Source organism: Agelaius tricolor, unplaced genomic scaffold (assembly GCF_023055355.1).
Source record: "Agelaius tricolor isolate 1412-34295 unplaced genomic scaffold, bAgeTri1.0.p SCAF_3, whole genome shotgun sequence".
NCBI lineage: Eukaryota > Metazoa > Chordata > Aves > Passeriformes > Icteridae > Agelaius > Agelaius tricolor.
In genome coordinates, this window is record NW_027269263.1 from 6,622,228 (window position 1) to 6,635,715 (window position 13,488).

Below are 13,488 nucleotides of genomic sequence, written 5' to 3' on the forward strand. Positions count from 1 at the left end.
GTGACATCTCATGATCAGGTGAAGCACCAGTTCAGCAACGTAAGCAGGGACAATAAAACCAGACAGCTCTGGACTGTTAACAACTGCTCAAGCTCCATCACATTTCAAGTGTTTTCAGTAAGAAATAGGCAGGTTTTGGTTTATGTATCTGAAAGTTCTTCCAGGATGTACTTACAGTTCCTCTACATTATAAACTATATAATCCTCTGGAGTAATTTCCCTCCCCTGCTTAGTTTTTACACCAGGCTAGCCAGGCTTATAACCAGATCTAAACCTGTACTTCACAGAAACAATTTTTTTGCATATACAAGAAAAATGCATGCTAAAAAAATCATAGAAATATCAAAATAGTATATTTTAGTACAAGAGTAAGTTTGTCAGAATTTAACCTGGAGGTTAGATCCTTATATAAGGCACAGTTTTATTCTATGACAAACATCTTGTTTATAGTAAAGGAATCTGCTTCTACTCGAGAATTAAAGACTTTTATATGCTTTGCTACAATACACAGCAAAAGAATCACACAAGCTTACACAATCACACAAACAAGACTATTTTCTTGAATTTTAAGGGAATTTTTAAACAATGGGCCAGAGCAGAGATCTTACTTATCCTTTGAATAAGAAAAGCAAGTTTCACACTTAACACAGATTTATTTAGGAAAAAAGCTCTTAGACTTAACAGTGCTCTTAGCTGCATAATTTCCTATCTTTACTACTTCTTGCTTGAAGTGACAGAGAAAACTTAATACAACTAATACTTTATGCTGAAACATGAAATTAAGATGTAAAAGTGAGAAACTACACGGTTCCCATGAGAAATGAAAATGAGAAATGAAAATGTAAAGTATGTGTTAAACAACCCTGGGGAAAGAAAGGAGGCGGGGGAGGAGGGTGGAAGAGAGAGGCCCAGAGTGCTGACTTTTTTTTTTTTTTAGGAGAGTGGTATTAGAAGGATTCTAATTAAACCATTAAGGTCCAGAAAATGTGTTACTATTCTTTATATTTCCACTCATCAGTTCAAGGGGAAAAAAAGGGTTCCATATTTATGGACACTTATGGTTTGCTGTTTGTGTTTGGTTTTTTGGTCAGGGTTTTTTGGGGGGTGGGAAGGAGATGTTCTGTCAGTTTGTTTGGATTTTAGGTTTTAAGGTACAAACCAATTAGACTGTTTCAAGTATGAGATACAATTAACTAGACACAGACACCACAAACACATATTACATATACATTCTCACCCACACATATGCATTTAAAGTACTCTAGTCTAAAATCTAGAGCAATACCATGGGACAGCATCACTGGCTCATCTAAGTGACTCTGCTCACACCTACAAGGCTCAGGTTTTCTATTACCTTCCCTCATTACAGAACACCCACAACTGGGCCAAAATGCTTTAAAAACAACCTAGAAGGGGGAATCCACTACCAAAGAAACAGACTAACCAGAAACTCACAACTTAGAAATTACTCCTTTTAGCTCCTTTTTGCTGTACAGCTATAGCCTTTCTCCAAGTGTCAAGCAGAAATCCAAAGCAGTAATTTTTGTCTTGCTCAAGCTGATTTTTAGGACATATATACACAGATCCTAAAATGGTAAAATAGTACTGGTTCAGATATAGGCTCAACTAACAGCCCTGACATCCTGTAATGTGAACCAGCTCTAATCTGCTCCTGTCCCAGGGTCACTGCACAAGTTCTCAAAATGCTTATTTAGGCCACCTCAGCATTTGTCCCTGCTATGTCCTCCTTTCTCACTGGCTGCACTGTAAAAGCTGCATTTGCTAAACATCCTCCATACAATGTATTATCCTGTAACATTTTATCTGACCACTTTACAGAGATGTCAGAACTGGAACACATTCATTCTCCACAGGGACAGTCTTATTTTTTTCCAGGAATGCAGCCAAATAAAGATGGTTCTTCTGCAGACTATTTTCTTTGTTAATAATGCCAAAAATTCATACAGCTGAGTGCTCTGATTTCCATTTTTTAAAAACATGTAATCCATAGTTTACTTAAAGAATATTATCAGTCTGTTTCAAAACAAGCTAGCAAAATAATTTATCAGCTTTCTTCAAGAAATGAACCATAAATCAATCCTTTTTTTGTCAAACACATAAATCCCATCCCCAGTTATCAATGTCCTCCAGAGGAACAAAGGCAACTTTCTGCTCTACTTTCTACAACAGAGACCAAAACCTTTGTTCTAAAGTTTGGACCAAACTTTACACCCTAAAATGACCACATTTCAGTAACTCCCCAAAACATGGATGGAGGGCAGACCCAATCCACAACCAACCAGTCCTACTTTGATTTTAAATGAAGGAAATGTAAGATTTCTTCCATCTGTGCACCCCATGAAAAGGCCAGACACCACCACGCTCCTCTGACCTGCTGTGACTCAGGCTGGTCACAGCTCTGCACAGCCACAAATGCCCCTGGTCAGCTGTACAGGTGTATTGGCTGACACAGCACAGCAAGAACTGGGAGTATCATTTCATTTTATGGCAGAAGGTGTGTTTGTGGTGCTGCAGCTCACCAAGACAGGCATGAAGATGGTTGCAGGATGCAGAAAAAAGTTTAAACCTCACAGCAATGAGTTGTAATCACTAAAGGCTAATTTTGTCTTCTGGTGCAGATCTGCCTTAAGACACACTGTGTGCAAGGCTCATCATAATTTCTGAAAAAATCCCCTCTGTAATATCCTGCTTTGAGATAGTCAAGAGATTACAAACAAAACTTTTTTCCAAGATGAATTATAAAAGTAATTCCTTGTGATTATTAAGCTCAGTCAGCTGCAGTGGTTTTAGTGAGCAATCACAAGCTCCCGGCTACGGGTCTTAACAGCTGTCATGGATTCTGAAGTTATGATTTCCTGACAAACACTGCCAATTTATCCAAGTTACATTTGAGGGAGGGAAGGATTATTTGTAGAGTTTTTGGTTTGTTTGGGGTTTTTTGACTTTTTTTTTTTTTCACTCTAGCCCTTTCCTCAGAAACTGCAGGGACTTTTTTAAAGCCTCTCCACTTCCTTCACAAGCAATGCTACTTTGGACTTCTCAAGCAAGAACATAGAATGAACAACTTACCAGATTATAACTCTCTGCTGTAAATTAATATGGTCCCTTTGAGTTCTTGTTAAGTTATTAAAAGTTATCTTCATATTTTCATTTTTAGAAGTGCGTGAAAAAACATTTTTAATTAACATAATGCATAACAGAAGCTTAAAATCATGATTTTTCTTTTTTTAAATACAACAGGTCTTCATAGTCTAGACTTGGATGCTAAATTATAATTGCAGGGACTGAAAATGCAGATACAAAGACTCATCACCAGATGTTATTCATGCAGAGCAGAAATTACTACCTCACTTTAAATACTTCATTCTAACTTATTAAATAAACACTGCATGCAAATCTGAAGTATACTTTGATACATGAATACTTTATAGCAAGATGCATGAAGTTAACTAATTCCCGTCACCCTTATCACTACAGCACTGACCTATTAAAGGACAGGACAAATCCTACTCTTGAAAGTCACCTTAAATTGCCAATAGAACATCATTTTATACATGTCTCACCCAAACAAGTCTGAAGCTGAAGATAAAGTGGGGAAAAAAAAGCCAAAGAACTTGAAGTGTTCTGACAAACTCTACAGTGCTGCAAGATGCTATTGACATTCACAGGAAGGTTTGCAGGAGCTGGAAAGCACAGCTCTCAACTGATCCCCTCCACAAGTCTTGTTTTCTAGCCCAAGAACTGAATGAAGGAGGTAGGGATGTAAGACTATTTTCCAACTTGCCTACAGCTAAAAGCATCTACAACTTTGTTATACAAGTCTATAAGAAAAATGTTTGTCCTGCACTAATCAATTCTGTGCATTCTGGTTTGATTTTTAGCAAGCCAAATCTCTCCCATCTCCTCCCACAAGGAAAAAACTAGGTAAAACAAGTGCAAAATAAAGAAAATACATCAGCAAGCATGTTCCTCTGAGCACTTGGCAACCTCTGGCAGTAGGGTGAGGACAGGCAGACAGTGGCAGTAACATCTAAAACCAGCACAGCAAGATTTACAAGAGAGGTCACTCTCCAAGTCCTCACTGTTTTAAGTATGTGGGTTTCTGGTTACCTTCCTTCACCTCCTCCTTCACACAAGGAGAAAAAAGATGATGAGGAAGAAACTAACATTTTGAGCAGTGCAATAAAATGACACCTTTACAATTTCTGCATCAATCCTACCATAGGACTAGAAACTAGCATGGACCATACAGGACCAATCTCAGACAAACTTTGCAAAGTTTTGCCTGTCAATGAGATTAAAACTAAGCAAAAAAACCCCTAAATAATAACAAACAACCCCCTAGAGTTAAAATTCAAGGCTATTACAGTAAATGAATAATGTCTGCTCTTGTTCCCAGTAGCCACAAAGACCTTCATAGGACCAGGAGCCAAGCTCCAAAGAGCAGCAGTTGAGAAGCAAAGGGAGCTATAGCAGCTCTGGGGCAGGAGATGGCAAGAACATTCCAGATGCTGTGCCAGGCTCTTGGCAGTCTAATCCTGGCCTAGGCAACCTTCTCTGCTCTCAAAGGCCATGCCTGGAGATTAAGGTCAACCAGCAGAACAAGGATCACCCACCTATGAGTGACAGCAGAGCTGCATTTTAGATCTTCCCAGAGCTACATGCAGCCCCAAGAGGCAAGGTAGGCCACTCCTGGTGCAGTCTCATCAGGACAATCTCTGCAATGCTGTTGCAATCTTTTAGTAATGAAAAAGTACCTTGTGGTTTGTTTAATATCCCAGCTATTACCCGAATTTAGTGATGTATTTGCAATCATCAACATCAACTGATCAACAGAGCCTCCTTAGGTGAAGAAAGATGAAATACACCTTATAAATCTCTGTGCCATAATCAGAGGAGTCTGCAGATTTCATATCACCTGCCTACATGTCACCTGTAAAACCTCAAAATTACCTCCTTGGTACACAGGCCAGGCTGTACAGCAAATGATCAGCTGAGTGCACTGATCTGTCACCTGTGAAACATTACTGTCAGGAGAGGAACAGCAGAAAGATTTCCAGTCAGAAATCACCTGCTCAAGGGAGACGTGGCATCAAGCAACAGAAGGTATGAAGCAAAGCCTTCAGTTATTTGCCTTATTTTTGCAATTTACATCCAAAGTGCCATTTTATGTAATGTTAACTTGCCTGAAAGCAAAAGTATACTGTACAAGTGAATTTACTGGGAAATCCTGATTTTTTTTTTCCCAAATCAAAGGTACTGTAACTGGTAATAGAACTGTTCATTTCCCTTTTCTTATTCTGTTGTATAACATCTATCACTCAGCAGAAGTACTACCACTTCCCACAAATCTTTTGTTGCAATGCTAAGATGTAAGCCCTGCTCTACAGTTGCTTTTGTGCTTGACATGCTCAGACACCAGTTTTCAACTTTCAAAAAACCAACAGAAGTGGGTCCATTTAAAAAGTATATGTTCCCTGCAAAATTTTGCATGAAAAAAAATGCAAGTGTGCTGGGGGAAGGGTACCCATTAAACCTGAAGATCTTCCCCAACATTCAAAGTACTTCATCCAGAAATCAGCTTCAGCTGCCATAAAAAGTGTTGTAGCTCTTTGTACTCTAATTCCATTCATTAACCAAAACCCTTTACAACCCAAAAGTTTTACAAGACCTTAACAATTAAGGTAACTCTATATAGTCACTTGATTTAAAACATGTACTGAAAAGCAAGCAATTAGTCACCACTTCTAGGAGACACTTAAAATTCCCTTTGTGGTGAACAATACACACATAAAAGTGAGAAAAGCCAGCTCATTCTGATAGTGCTCCTCATGAAGAAAGTTGATTGTCTACAGGGTAATTTCGGGGGAACTGAAACTATGATAATGAAGTCTTTACCATAAGGACAAAAGGGCTGCTCAAATTAAAAAGCAAAAATAAACAAACATACCAACCCCTCAACAACAGAAAACCCCAAGACAACAAGAAAACAGCAGTACAAATATACAATACTGCACTTTAAAGCAGTACTTGCTCAAGAATCTGGATATGCCTTTTTTTTTTTCATCTTGAGTGCTCAAGCAGAAAAATCTCTTTTCTACTTGCTCAACTTTCATGTGAGGTGCTCTTAAACACAGTGCTCTCCTGCACTTGGTGATCTAACTCCTGGTCTTCTCCTGGAAAAAGTCACCACTAAAGTGTCAGTGTTATCCCCAGCTGCAGATTTTATTAGAAAGGGTCTTGTGTTTAACACCAGTCAGGAAAACAGTTCCAGAAAGGATGGATAGGACCAAGGAGCCTTCCTGGAACCTGCCAGCTCACTTCAAAAGAAGGCTAAACTAACACCCCATTCCCCTCACCTTCATCTTGGGCCCTTCTCTCTCCTGCTACACACAGAGCATTTTATTGAGTATCAAGACAAGTAAAGCAAGGAAGTTGTAGTGTATGAACATGAGCAATGAGAAGCTCCAACCTCAGAGTGTACAAAGGAGATGGCCAGTGAGAAGAATATAGATGTTTCAGATTGTAATGCCTTCCTACAGAAAATAAAACAAAACAAACCCAGACTTGGCTGATGTGCCTCAGTTACCCAATAAGAAATATTTTCCATTAGTAAATCCACTGCATTTCTTATTACTGATAACAGACAGGGGAACCAAGTCCAACTTGTACTCCAGTATCTCAGTTACACATAGAACCTCACACACAATCACCTGATGGTTTTGGCAGTGAAGTAAATGCTGCCCAAACCACTTATACTTTAGTGCCCCAACTGTTTCTGTAATGTGCTCTGAAAGAGCCCAGTGACATTGTTCCAAAGCATCATCAAGCAGTGACCTTCACAACCCTGGAGTACCCTACAGCAGCAGCTGTGAGAAAGACCAGAGCACTGGTGAAACACTGAAATTTTACTAAATTTCACTATGTGGGACACTTCCAAGAAAATGCATTATTCATCACTGTGTATCTCTGCTAGCTTATACTGTTAACATTTCATTTCCAAGTAGGCATTCTCATGTTTTCAGCAAGACAGATACTTTTAATAAATATACATCCAACCCCAGAAAACACTAGTAAAATAATAGTTTGGGACTTACATCAGCTTTCAGCTTTTTCATGAAACACTTGATGCATGCTATGTTAGATAAACTATTTTTCACAATTTAACTTTGATGAAAAACTGAACTAATTGGTAAAGATGACCTAAGTGTAAGTTTTGCTGCTAAATTATTTCTTTTCATGAATTGCAAGTTTAGAAAATTTTATCTGAAACAAACATCATCTGAGCATAATAGAAGGTGGATTAGACTGCAGGAAAACATGAGGGGGTTTGCTTTTCCAGGTTTCATATTTTATTAACTGCTCTTAGAATTTTTTATGGCTTACTCCTACCACTATTTGCCAGGCAATATCTTGAAACCAGAAGACAATTACAGGACTAAAAAAAAATGTAAATACTAGTGAAAGAAGCATCCATACATGAACAGTTTGGGGAATTATTTTTCTTTTTAAATTTACACCTCTGTGCTCATGCCACTCTTCCACCTATATTTCAAGCTTTGGACGGTATTCTGAAATGAAACTAAATTTATTAAAAGCTGAAAGGTTTTCTGCTATAAAATTGCATGTGAGAACTGCAATTTTTGCACCTGCAATATGGTAAACCAGAAAGTGGATTTACTGCTGTATTACCTTCTTAAAACATACCCTTCACATAACAACTTAGAAAGTGACCTTCAAATATTTGGAAGAAAAACTATTTTGTCCTTAAATTACAGTTGTTGGAGGGATTTTTTTGCTTTGGTCAGAGGGGTTTTGTTTGAGTTGGGGAAGGGGGTTTGGTGTTTGCTTCTTTTTGCTTATTTTGGTTTAAATTTCAGCATATTTTTAGAAGTATTTACTCCTACTGCTTTAACAGATCATTAGTATGGAGAAAGCTACAGGTTTGCTTTACGTTTGACCTATTTCATTTGTCTTCTTGTATTTTCCTCTTGGTGTAAAGTATTAAGAAAGAGTAAGGAGTGTGCAAACATCAAGTTGGGATTACTGAGCATACTACTCTGCACGTTCAGAAAATACAAACACTGTTCTAAAAAAAGACCAGCTGGCTCCACAACAGAGCTTTACTCCTAACCAACAAGAATCTCATTCTCTCTGGTTACAAGCCAAATCAAAGCCACTTTAAATGTGGGTTTCCTTCCTTTTTCTCTCACTTTCAGGATGGTGGGTAGAAAATACACGAACATTACACTTTCTTTACACTCTTAAAGAGTTTTAGAATCTAATAAAATACACCTAACACTATCATTGCCTCCAATTTACAAGTTGGGAATACATGGAAAAAGCATACATCCTTTTGTTATTTCCAAAGCTTGAAATATAGGTACAAGGAAATAAACAGGTCTTCTGTTTATAAATTGACAAATAACTATTCAAACTGTAGAAGAAAATACTCAAGATATAGTGTTTCTATGAAGTTCAGGAAAGAAGCTGTGTTTTGCAGAGATTTTCTTCTTTTGGAGGAAAAAAGCCAAACAAAAATTAGAATGCAAAGAAATGGCAAGCAGTGAAACACAATCCTCATCTTTCCAAAAAAACAAGGCACTAATTTGTTGCCCCCCAAAAAAAGAGTTGACTGAAAACCACATGTGAAATGGCAATACAACAGATTAACTTGCTTGTTCAAGGAAAAAAAATATACAGTAAAAACTCGTTCCATACTACAGATATAAAATATTTCCAGAAGGTGACACAGCATCAAGGACATTCCATTAGTATTCCAATTTGGCTCTCCCAAATGCTTTGTCACAGATGACTGCCTTTGGGGTAACCTCAAGCCAGCCACTCATGTAACATCACCAAAACCCCACTGAATTTTCCACTGCTGGCAACCACTGCTTTGTCCCAAGAGCAGAGCAAAAAGAGCCACATCCAGGGACTCAAATGGGAGCTGAGAATATAACATCAGTTCCTGAAGGAGCTGAGACAAAACCACAGCATTTTTAAAACAGGAGTTCCCCCAAGGGTGGGGAAAGGAGCCTCTCTTGTAAATTTTCTGATTAAGCTTCAAAACACATCTCAAGTTGTTATTAATACAGTATGTTGACTTCTCCTATTTCTTCAGATGCTTCAATAAAGCATGAATATCAACAATGAGTAAAGCTCCAAAAAATTTCATTTCCTGACACTTCAGAGAGGCACAAGTCTGTCTGTTCACAGGCAGCTGACACAGCTTTTTAAGGAAAGCAGATTTTATTAAATTTTAGGTTAGAACTTCTCCATTTCTGCTAATCTTCTGCACTACTGCCAAACTAAGTTTCTAGTGCTGTTTTCTGAAGTCTGATGATTCCTGATTGCTCACAAACCAATATGAATGGAACTTCACAAGTCTGCAAATCACACCATTAGAAAGAGAAACAAATGATGCAAAATGGCTTAGGATAACTTTGACAACAGCATTTGAAATCATTCAACAAACAAGTGTTATAGTAGCCTCTTTGAGCCAGGTCTCATAAGCTCTCAGAGGTCTAGAACACACCCAAGATACCTCAGCTACCCTTGGAGGCATAAAAATCAGCAGGATGGCTTCTGTTGCAGTGTTGAAAATAAAAAGGTTTAATAAAAAGGCAAAATAAAAAACAGAGAAAACCCAAGCCAGGTGGCAGAGGCTCTTGCTCCTGGTAAAACACCTTACAAAAGCAATTAGTTTCTTTGTTCACTTCTTTTTCTAGTAAATTGCACAAGTGGGACTTTTTGCTTCTGTCCAGCTAGCTATCCTTAAGTCTGAGGTGAAGTCCCCTAGTGTAGCCATGATATTTTCTGAAAAATCCTTTCCTTAGGATTTTTTCTCCTGAGAAGCTGAGAGGCCTCAGGAACAAAATGTAAACAATGGTTATCTGCTGCTGTGGAATGCAACAGGTGTATCTGTGATTGGTCTCATGTGGTTGTTTCTAATTAATGGCCAATCACAGCCCAGCTGTCCAGACTGTCTCAGTCAGTCACAAGCCTTTGTTATCATTCCTTTTCTATTCCTTGCTAGCCTTCTGATGAAATCCTTTCTTCTATTCTTTTAGTATAGTTTTAATATAATATAATATATATCATAAAATAATAAATCAAGGCCTTCTGAAACATGGAGTCAACATTCTCATCTCTTCCCTCATCCTGGGACCCCTGTGAACACCATCACACCCCTAGGCCTATAAGGTGGCTTTGTCACCTAATCAAAGAGAGAAACTTCTGGGCTTCTTTCCTTTTTGAGGAGACAAGGGATAGTTTTGTCACTCTGTCAACAAAAGGCACAGTCCTATAAACAAGAAACAGTACAAACTTAGGTCTTTGTAACTATTTTAAAAAAGACTTACCCTCTTGCAGGATCTAAGGCAATCGCTCTGGGTTGATCCAATTCTTGCCAAAACAAAACTTTCCTCAGTGATCCGTCTAAGTTAGAAACCTCAATCCGATTTGTTTCCGAATCTGTCCAGTAGAGTTTCTCCCCCAGCCAGTCACAGGCCAGCCCGTCGGGCGACAGAAGCCCAGAAACCACCACGTTTTGCACGCTCCCGGACCTGTTGAACTCTGTCCTTTTGATGGCTTCCTCGCTGACATCACTCCAGTAAATCAAGCCCTTGAGGAACACGAAGTCCACGGCAGCCGCGTCCTCCAGGCCGCCCACGATCACCGTGGCGTTCTCCTTGCCGTGGGCGGCGTCCACCAGCCGCAGGTCCCGGCGGTTCGCGTACAGCAGCAGCGGGGCAGCTGCACACGGGACAGAGACGGGGGGACACACAGACAGACAGGTGTTAGCATCACTCACATTCATCACAGCTTGCACTGTCAGGTCATCTGTAGCTACAGGTTTAAGGTATCTTTACAAAATTAAGAAATAAGGGAGAGCCGTTTTGAAGTTCGACTAAAAAGCACCGACTCAAACCTTTTCAACTTGGTTACGAGTCTTCGTAATGGGCAGCTCGCTATTCTGGGTTGTGCATTATTAAAATAACATTAAAGAAGAAGGAGAGAACAAAGAAAATGGAGGTTTGAAGTGCCCAAATGACACTGCTCTGTAGAGAAGGATCAGAAAGACAAGAGTAAAGCAGTTTTCTAAGCACTCACGACTGGCTCACCTGAGCAAGGATTACTTTTCTTGATAGAATTTAGTAATATGCACCCCATCTCCACAGAAGCATAATTCATGTCAAGCTATCAGAGCCACCTGCGTGTCAATATTCCCTGAAATTATGTATCTCAGACATTTTACATTTAATACATAAAAATACAAAATTCATTGCACAGCATGAGGCAAATGTTGGTTTAGAGTGTTGAAGGTAGTATGAAGAGGTAGGGAGAAAAATAATTCTACAGGAACGGACAATACAGTTCTTTCAAACTCAACTCTACAATTTCTGCTTAGTTCTCTAACATAAAGCCTTCATTTTATATGCTTTATTTGCTTACCCTGTCTGTATATTTTTCATAACACCTAAGATGACTAATGTAAAGCAGTAACCATGAAAAAAGACAGCTTCTTAAATGTAATATGCCTGCTTAATTGTCCTTAACCACAAGCTATATATAGCATTATGAAAATTCCAGCCTCATTCCTACTTCAACAAAAGGTTCAGAAAAACACTACATTTGTATAAGGCAGACAATTACACACTTTAAAACCCACCACCAGAAAACATTTCTGCCTTTCCCTGCATTTACTCAGAAACTGTAGCACCAGAGCTCTACACAGGCATTTAGATCTATAAATGCTCCTCTATGTGTCACCACACAAGTTTCATAGGAATCTTGCAGATTTACTCTTCAGCATAGGTGGGCACTTCAAATCTGCAGCAGGATGGATATCCTAAGCAAAAGGTCAAAATTTACAGAGCCAGGGACATGCATAGTTCAGTAATGTCAAGGGCCACACTGCCAGAAGAGGAACAGTTCCCTGTAGGTCAAACTCACACTGAAACTGGAAATACTCACAGACTTCAGTAAACTCAAAAGCTGGTTTCCAAGATTGGACTACTCCCCTCATTATCTTATCACAAAGCAATTTCTCAACGACCCTGTCACATGTGAATTGGGAGAAGCTGAAAGAACTAAGAATATTCCTTCACCTACCTGCAATTAAATGAGTTCAATATATGTTTTGGGGTGGTGGGAGTTTTGTTGGTTTTTAAGAAAACTGAATTGCTTAGACTGTCATCCTAAATTTAGAAACACTGAATATAACTTGATTTATGCTGAACTTTAGCTAGAACAAGGGAGGGGTGAAACTTTGTTGGTTTTAATAATACCAAATTTGTATTTGTATTCCCTTCTCCAGAAAGCAATTTTTTATTGTGGAAAAAACCATGCAAGTTTAGAGATTATCTTCCCATGGAGAAGGAGTAGACTTTTTAAAATTAGATGGAGAATCTTTATAGTAAAGTAAGTTAATAATAAATTCTTAATATCTCCTCCCCTTCCTTGCATAATTTCCTGCCCCCTAAGATTTAAAATTAATTACAGTACATTTTCTTGAAGGGCAGATTGCTTATGAAGACCACATGTTCCAGAAAAAAAAGTATTCAATAAACTGCAAGGTGTAAAAATTTGTAATACAATAAAAACCTTTGCTTTTTAAAGCCTGCCTACAACTGTAACCTGAAAAATCTAGTTAACAGCCAGCTCAGCGTCATCTAGTGCACACAGGGGTGTGCAGCCAGCTGGCACAGCTTTCTCTGGTAAGACAGCGTGCCCAGCATTTGGAGAAAAGTAAATCCACGCAGCAGTGAGTACAAACTTCATTATTATGTGCACCATGAAGCACCCATGCACACAGCATGCACTGAAGTGGAACACCAGGTAACCAGCCAGGCCTGGAGGCACTGCTGAGCCTCCCACAGCCATGTGCACAGGTTACTCACTCCCTGCTGGAGCTCAGACTGGCTGAGCAGGGACCGCAGACAAACACCTCTGCATCAACCAGACAGCTTAGCTGAATGACAGCTCAGGAGAAACACAGCCACACTCAGGATGTGTAGCTTCATGCAGATTGATACAAAGCCTCAACTTGTAACACATTCCAAAGGGCTGGCAGATGAGCGCGTTAAGCTTTCCAATTTGTTGCGACATTCAGGAATGAAGCCTGCATCACCAAAATAATAAAAACCAGGTTTGTTCCCCACTGTCTCCAGCCCTTCCCAGAACACACTAAGGCTTCAATGGGCTATAAAACCCAGTTACTGAAGTTGGCAGCATTAGGACTGTGAGTATCATCTCTGCATTTACTTCACCCAGGCAGCGGTGCCAAGAGCAAAATTGTGCCAGAAGATCCCACCCTGTCCCAGCTCCAAAAGCACAGGCCACTGAAGAGATGGAGAGATGGCTTTCTTGAATAATGAAGTTATGACCTGTGCTAATAATCTGGGAAGAAATCCAGGAGCATCCCCTTTCAAAGCTGGGCAACTATTTGGCAGTTAAGTTACA

At 39.2% G+C, this 13,488-nt stretch overlaps 1 protein-coding gene across 3 annotated transcripts in view; it reads right to left on the minus strand.

Moving 5' to 3' along the window:
- The window catches only part of LRP6 (LDL receptor related protein 6), a 116,307-nt gene that overhangs the window by 90,683 nt on the left and 12,136 nt on the right, over window positions 1-13,488 (minus strand). For all 3 annotated transcript variants that reach the window (XM_071422319.1, XM_071422318.1, XM_071422316.1), the window contains exon 2: window positions 10,386-10,779. In XM_071422319.1, coding sequence (XP_071278420.1) covers window positions 10,386-10,779 — 394 coding nt within the window. The remainder of the gene's footprint in view (window positions 1-10,385; window positions 10,780-13,488) is intronic.